Consider the following 7907-nt stretch of genomic DNA (forward strand, 5'->3'; position numbering starts at 1 on the left):
TAATATATACACTGTGTATGTTTATATATATATATATATATATATTATAAAGAAATGAAAAATAAAATGCTGTCTGTGCCTGTGGAGATTCAGTGCTCATTCACACCATAGTGGTGATTGGTGTATTTCAGCAACAGAACAATGCCAATCACCGCTAGGACACATAGAACACAATTGTTTTCCATGTGCCCGATTTGCATCACAAAGTGGGTGATGTGTGGCGCAGTGTGCTGCGAAAAAATGCAGACATGCTGCATGGGGATCTGAATGGCATGTACAGTTTGTACACATGGAATAAAGTTGAAAAAAAAGTAAAACAGTGTGGTGTGTTGAGATGGCGCGTGAACAAGCCCTCAGTCTCCATAATTGTCCTGATCACTGACATCACCAGGAATGAAAGTGAGGACAAATCCATTATGAGATGCCACCAGAACAGGAATAGAGGAGAAATCTTCCCATGGAGACACGTTGACAAGATATCCTCTCACTTCCTGTTGAGCTTACAGGATGGAAAGTGATGGAAAATCTCCCGAACAAGACACTAGTGGCAAAAAATAGACTGACATTGTTTTTAACCCTTCCTTACTCTGTCCAAAATAAATATAAATGTTTTGGCTCTAGGTATACTTTAAAAGTCGGATCATTTGATTTCTGTTGTCGGGTGATTCATGGCCTACCTAATGTTTCACATTTTAGTTGCTCAGAGATGGCTGTTTTACTTCATCTGCTAGCTCTGTGTTAAAACATTAACCCAAAGCAATCATCTAATGTTCATTCCATCAGCCAAATACCCAGAGCCTGTACACGGCCAACATTCAGCTGGGAAACAGCTTCACAACTTTACCTCTTCGTACATCAGCTGTACAGTATTGTTAATAAAAACACATTCCCTGGTCATATCAAACAGATATACGAGGCACTGGGTCATTCAGACCACCAGCATCCACCCGTATCTAATATATCAGCATCGATTGGTCTTTTAAAAAAGCAGTAAGACTGTGCATGGAAACTCAATTCATTGAAGTGTGATGGGATTTATGTTGCTTAGCAATAATATGAGCGGTTACTGCATATTTTCTTGTGCTAGAATTAGGAATGCACCAATACTGATACCAGTATCGGTGCCGATACTGGGGATTTCCACGAGTACCTTGTGAAAATGCCCCAATATCTAAAACCGATACCAACTCTTCAAATTTTTTAATTGGAACAGCTGCCATAAGATCCCACACTTGCTGGGGACCTCGAGGCAGCCTTCTTAGGAACCACATGGCTCCTGTTTACAGTGCCGGCCCACACATCTCCCCTCCTGAGATCCTTTACCACCCCCATGAGCCCCTCCACAGCCCTCCTAAGATCCTTCGCACCCCTCCTGGGAACCCTCCACAGCCCTCCTGGGACCCTCCACCTGAGATATCAGGCTGGCATCCTATAGCAAAGTGGCAGCACAGAGTGTGTAGAAAATTCATATTCTGTTATTCTGAATTGCTGTATAATATATTGCTGTGATTTGTAGTCCTCTATAGCTGATGGTATTATTCTGCATTGCTTAATAATGTATTGCTAGGATTTGTAGTCCTCTATAGCTGATGGTATTATTCTGCATTGCTGTATAATGTATTGCTGGGGTTTGTAGTCCTCTATAGATGATGGTATTATTCTGCATTGCTTAATAATGTATTGCTAGGATTTGTAGTCCTCTAAAAAACTCAGCATGTAGGTTCTATATTGACTTGGCTGAAATCCCAAATAAGGGGTGGGGAACCCTTGGCACTTCAGCTGTGGTGAAACTAGTCCCATGAGGCATTGCAAGACTCTGACAGCCACAGGCTTGACTTTCAGGGGCAGAGACATGATGGGATTTGCAGTTTCACCACAGCTGGAGGGTCACGGTTGCCTATCCCTGTCCCAAACTACAATGTCTCCCCTGTAAGTGGTGAAGAAGGGGACATCACACAGCAACAGAGACATATAACCTTAAAGAAGAACTTGGCTAATTAAATAACTGCTGCAGTATGGGGGTATCCCCACTGCAAGGGTAAGTTAAGCTCTTATTTTGTCTGGGGGGCCTAAAAAAAGCAGATATACTCACCTGATCCTTAGTCCTGTTGGCCCTCTCCTGGCTTCTAGACTGGTCTCAGCAGCTTCTTTTCCGATTTGGCTCTGGCTGAGTCATCACGACTTATGTACTGAAGGTCCATTGACTTGCATTAGACATGAGGACACTGGGGGACATTCCACAGCTGGAGCGGAGCAGAAGATGAGCGAGTGCTGCCCACTGCTGAACCGAGAATCCTTCTGATGAATAGTCTATTGAATGGAAGGGTGGTTCTGACCCTTGGGCCTGTTTTATAAAATAGCAATAAAGGAAAACAACTGTCCATACAAATTGGTCAATCTAATCATTGCATTCCCTTTCTAACCTGTCCCTGAACATCAATGTCTGATATCTGATTGGTTGCTCTAACCAACAACTCCACGTCTCTCTCTCTTTTATAATTAACCTTAGTATAATTAATGCATGATTATCTCCAGCTCACATTTTCTTTCTTGTTTGCAGGCTGATCTTTGGCACTCTGTATCCCGCCTATTATTCCTACAAGGCTGTTAAGTCCAAAGATATAAAGGAATATGTAAGTGTTCACTTTATTATATCATCTCTCGTGTTCAGCTGTAATGACAAGCACTAAATTACAGGATCCATTTGTACATGACTCGTGTTTTTCTGTAATGGTTTTCTTTCATAGGAGTGAGATAAAGAAAATGCAATAACACAGCGGCCAATCAGCAATCATTTTCCTTGATCTGACTTCAGTAAAATCATTTCTTTTTGGATTCTGGGTTAATAGTCTTGAAAAACCATCCTTGGTGTTTGCACTACTTATCCGAATCAACTTAAAGTGCAAGCCAAAACTTTTTAATTTTTTTAGTTTTGGATAGTGGTGAGGGATTAGAACCCCTGTAACGTTGTTAGGCCTCATTCACACTACTAAGAGCTGGCCTGTACAGATCCGTGATGCGTGCACGGTCGTATCGGGCCGTTCCCGGGAAGGACAGGTGCTGCGTGTGATTGTACATAGCAGCCTGTTCTTCTCTACGGGAGTGCGCTGCCATACGCTCACACTACACTCACCCGAACTGCATGTCCGTGCGGGTGCAGGATGGATCCTGTCTGCGTGACGTTCGGGTGAGCGTACGGCCGCGTATTCCCATAGAGAAGAACAGGCTGCTGCGTACAATCACACAATCACCTGCACGGAGCGGCCCGATATGGCCATGCACGCAGCACGGATCTGTACGTGCCGGCTGTTAGTAGTGTGAATGAGGGCTAAATGTGTTCCTGTTAAGGTGATTCACCCTCTCCATTTGTCCTGGTGAATGTTATCACTGAAAGTGAAAGAAAATCTCAAATTTTGGGTTGTCACCGGAACAGAAATAGATGTGATCTTCCAAATGGGACACTAGCTCTGTTGACCCTGCTGACCACCAGGGATTTTCCTCACTTTGGAGAGATTTCCTCTTAGTTCCTGTTGTGGTTTTTCAGATTGGGAAATCTGCCCAATGGGATACAGATGGCAAAAAAGCTAATGGCGGCTAAAACTCTCACTTACTTTACCCGAAACGAAAAAAAAGTATTGGCTTCAGTTCTATTCTAATGTTAATTTAGATATTACCTGTTTTAAAGAGCACATGTCAGTTTTGTATAATTAATTTGTATTTACTTATGTTTTTTTAAGCAAGTGTGTGCACTGGATTGAGTGGATTAGAACATGAAAGGTTGTTTGGAGCTAAGATTTACTTTAAAGAGACACTGCCACCATCCCATGACTACTAAGGCTCCGTTCACATCAGGGCGTATGGTGAACACGCGTCAAACATGCACAAAAGTGCGCGCTCCAACATGCGTTCACGGTATGTGTATAAACATGGAACGTGCATGTGTTGCCATTACTGGGGAATGGCACTTCAAATGCGGTCAAGCAAAAGCGGGTTTTCCGACACTTTCACAAGTTCACAAACTCGCAGGAAAAAGCACGGAACGCATGTCGCCAAAATGCAATATGTACTTCTTTCCATGGTTGGTGCATGTCCAGGGACCTATTGGGGACATGCGCCTAACGTGGAAAACAATGTCCTGCGAATGTGCGGGAACGTGTTCCTGCGACGCAAATTCACACTACGCCCTAGTGTGAATGGGGCCTAAGGTGAAGTTTTTTTTCAAAATTAACTTACTATGCAAAAACTGTTACCGTCTTTCTTTTAGTATTCCTGTTGATGCGCTGAGCACAGGCGACTTCAGGGGCAAGGAGGGGGAGCGGTGCGGTTGGACCTTTTAATGCACTTTAAATAGGAATACTGAAAAGAAAGGCAGCAACAACATTTGCATTTTAGGTGAATTCACATAACATGTTCATCTTAGTAGGCATGGGGCAGTGACAGGGTCACTTTAAAATGTATCTCTTGCCATTTTTTTTATTGCTGTCTATGTCCTCTTTGCGGAGTTGCACCCCTTAATTTGTCATGGTGGCTGTTATCACAGGATATCATAGGTGTCTATATCCTGTCTATGTCCTCTTTGCGGAGTTCCACCCCTTGATTTGTCCTGGTAGCCATTATCACAGAACATCATGGGTGATCCAAACATTTACAACATTCACCAGGGCAAAAATATAAGGAAAATCTCCCCTTGGTCTTATCCTGGTTCACGTAGGCATCCATGTTGGGTTTTAGGTAGGCAGTTGGGGCAGATGGGGGTTTAACGTGAACCAGCTGTCTGTTTTTACTCCCCTCCAACAGCCCACCTAAAACCTAAGGCTGGGTTCACACCTAGGCGTTTTTCCGCGCTTTCGTACTCGCGAAAAAACGCTCAAACAGGGAAATGCCATTATTTGCAATGTGCATGGTTCCCATCTGGGAGGTTTTCCGTGAGTACGGGAAACCGCCCTACGCCCAAAGAAGTACATGTACTTCTTTGGGGCGTTTTGGTCGGGCGGTTCCATTGGGATACAGCCAAGTATCCCTCGTAAACGCGCGGTTTTCGCGCGGTTTTTTACTGCGATTCGCAAGAACGTGCATATTCAATCCGCCTAGGTGTGAACCCAGCCTAACATGACAGCCACTCAGGTACACATTCTGTTGCATTGAATTCAATTCTGCATAGCATGTCACATTTTGCAGGCAATATTGCTTGCCAAATGTGACCAATGCACTCAGTGGGGCTACACTGCAACAGTGTGCACGCGATTGCGGCATGGCACTGCAATGCAAATTCGCCATTAGGTAAAAAACAAAAACGGATTTAGGAGATGGCAGTATTGACTCATTGACGCCTGTAAACTGGCTGTCAACTGCCACTGGTAAGGGGTGGAATTTCCCCTACCTTTTGAGAGATCTCCTCTCACTTCCCGTTGTGTCCATGAACCAGAAGTGAAAGGCAATCTCCCCAACAGAACAAAGGCAGCAAAAACAGACAAGGGCTCCTTCATAATCATAAATGTTGGCTAGATACCCGTGCCCCTTTTCCTTTTAATGAGGGGTCCTTCCTAGTATACATTGCACTGTGGATGCCATTCGGCATATCATGGTCCACCAGATTATTATATTATCACTGGAGGAAGTGCTGTGTGTTTTTTACAACTGTATCCAGTATGTATTTTGCCTTATAAATAGAGGGCTTTAGTCATTTCTTGGCTCACGATGCATGTGTATGTGCGTGCACAGAGAGATAAGGAACACTGTAGCACACACTTGTATGTTGGCTAGTGATAATGATGCTGTTTAGTATCTTGCTGGCTGCTGGTCGTGTTGTCCCATACTATACAGTGATACCAGAATGTTAGATTACTCGGAAACATACCTTATGACCGGGCCTGCAACACAGCAAACGTTAAACCTCTTTGCATTAATGTTCAGTCACATATCATGCCACGTTCCTGAAACAGAAAAGAATGACACCTTTTGGTGGTAACATTTAAAACACTTTGGTTATTTCAGTAAGTTAAAAAAAAAAATAGAATTTTTTTTCCACAAACTACACATATCATGCATCTACAGCAGGGACGTGCGGTAAAGGGAGGCAGGTGAGGCAGAGCCTCACCTAGTATTATGGAGGAAAAAGCTGTCAGCTTCAAGTCTGAAGCTGACAGTTTTTTCTCCATTCAGATCAGCTTCTAGCAGGTTACAGAGCAGGGAAAGCCCCCCGCTGTGTAACCTGTCATGGAGGGAGCGCTGACTGTTAATTACAGGCGGCGCTGCATCCGGCTTTTGACAGGTAGTTAGGTTACACAGTAGCGGGCTTCCCTACTGCTTGTGTAACCTAACTATTGAGGAAACAGCTGTCACAGCCTCTACTCTGTGTTAGAGGCTTGAGCTCTGTGGATGGCTTAGATCAAAGGCAAAGCGCCATTGGTCCAAGCTGTCCAATCAAAAAAAGAAAAAACACTGAGGCCATCGATCTCAATGCCTCAGCAGTGACGAGCAAGTGATGGACAGGAAGGCTCCTCCCTTCCTCATTCACACTAGCTTTGGGATCGGGTTGGGGCTTTTGCCGACAGGGGTGGGGCTTTGGCCGACAGGGGTGGGGCTTCGGTCGGCAGGGGCGGGGTGGACGTGCTGGGAGCGAGGCTGGGGAATGCCTTACCCGGAACCAGAGGTACCGCACATCACTGATCTACAGTAATACAGTAATACAAGTACAAAAACACAAATCACATAAACGCACTGATGACTATAAAACAATAAAATAATTGTGCAGTCTAAATAAACAGAGTGAAAAAATAAATACGCCACCGGCACTCCAAACTCCTTAGTGAGACATCTTTATTGACATTTGGACATGGTATTGCAAAAATCCTGATGTTTTGGGGGCCACAATGGGTCCCTTCATCAGGCATACATTGTGATCACATTGTATAGCTGATGAAGAGACCCATGGCGGCCCCAATACGTCATGATTTGTGTGAGATCCTGTCCACATGTCAATAAAGACAATTGACTGAGGAGTTTTGAGTGCTGATTGCTTATTTATTTTTTCACGTTGGATGTAAGCGGCGCCATCCGCCTGTCACTGCAGCACCCACTAACAATTTCTCAGGGTCTTATAGGTAAGCAGTGTGATGGGTTATGGACAATAAGCCTAAATAAACAAAACTCCATCAGGTTTCTCAAGTAAGATATACAACTTTAAAAAAAATGATTTGATCGTTTGATAGGGTAACCTCACTGTTTTTCCTATACGCTAATGTTTTCAAATAAGGAGAGCAGTCATTTATAGGAAGTGCCGTAACATGAAACTAGCGTGAGATACTTTTTTATGGTTAGGCAGTATTTAGCTAAATAGTCCAACAGAAGGACAGTTGGCGGCTGTGCAGTCAGCACAGGAACCACATGACAAAACACCAAACCACATTTAAGATGGAAAAATCCATTCTAGTGTCATACATTAGCTTCAGGGTGCAGTCAGAGATTTCCAGAGAGAGAGACATTGGATGGTTTCTTATTCTTTTCAATTTATTTTACTTATGCAGAAAAAAAAGTTTTGGCTTTAGATGCTGAATTATTTTAAAAAGTACCCTTGCAGTGCAGGGGGGATTATATAAAATTATCTAGAGGTAGGGAAATTAGCTGTAATATTTACCGTATTCTGTGCTCCAGCAGGCTTCCACAACACTGTGCGACTGGGCCTCTTCCCTTTGGCGCTCTGGCCTGTAGTCGCACTCTGATGTGATCAGGTTCAACGTAGGACCAATAGTCCTGCCCTGCTTTGTATGTGAGGGCCCATCCAGGACCAATAGTCCTGCCCTGCTTTGTATGTGAGGGCCCATCCACAACCTGGAATGTCAGAGAGAAGAGGACACAGTTTATTGCTCATGCCTGAGCTCAACGATCATTTTAACCTTTGCAGTGCG

The 7907-nt window shown here is 43.9% G+C and overlaps 1 protein-coding gene across 1 annotated transcript in view; it reads left to right on the plus strand.

Moving 5' to 3' along the window:
• The window catches only part of REEP1 (receptor accessory protein 1), a 50935-nt gene that overhangs the window by 4895 nt on the left and 38133 nt on the right, over positions 1 to 7907 (plus strand). Inside the window, exon 2 of the mRNA XM_018568435.1 lies at positions 2536 to 2633. Within this exon, the coding sequence (XP_018423937.1) occupies positions 2536 to 2633 (98 nt within the window). The remainder of the gene's footprint in view (positions 1 to 2535; positions 2634 to 7907) is intronic.

This window comes from Nanorana parkeri, unplaced genomic scaffold (genome assembly GCF_000935625.1).
Source record: "Nanorana parkeri isolate BGI_ZX_2015 unplaced genomic scaffold, ASM93562v1 scaffold1188, whole genome shotgun sequence".
NCBI classification, from domain to species: domain Eukaryota; kingdom Metazoa; phylum Chordata; class Amphibia; order Anura; family Dicroglossidae; genus Nanorana; species Nanorana parkeri.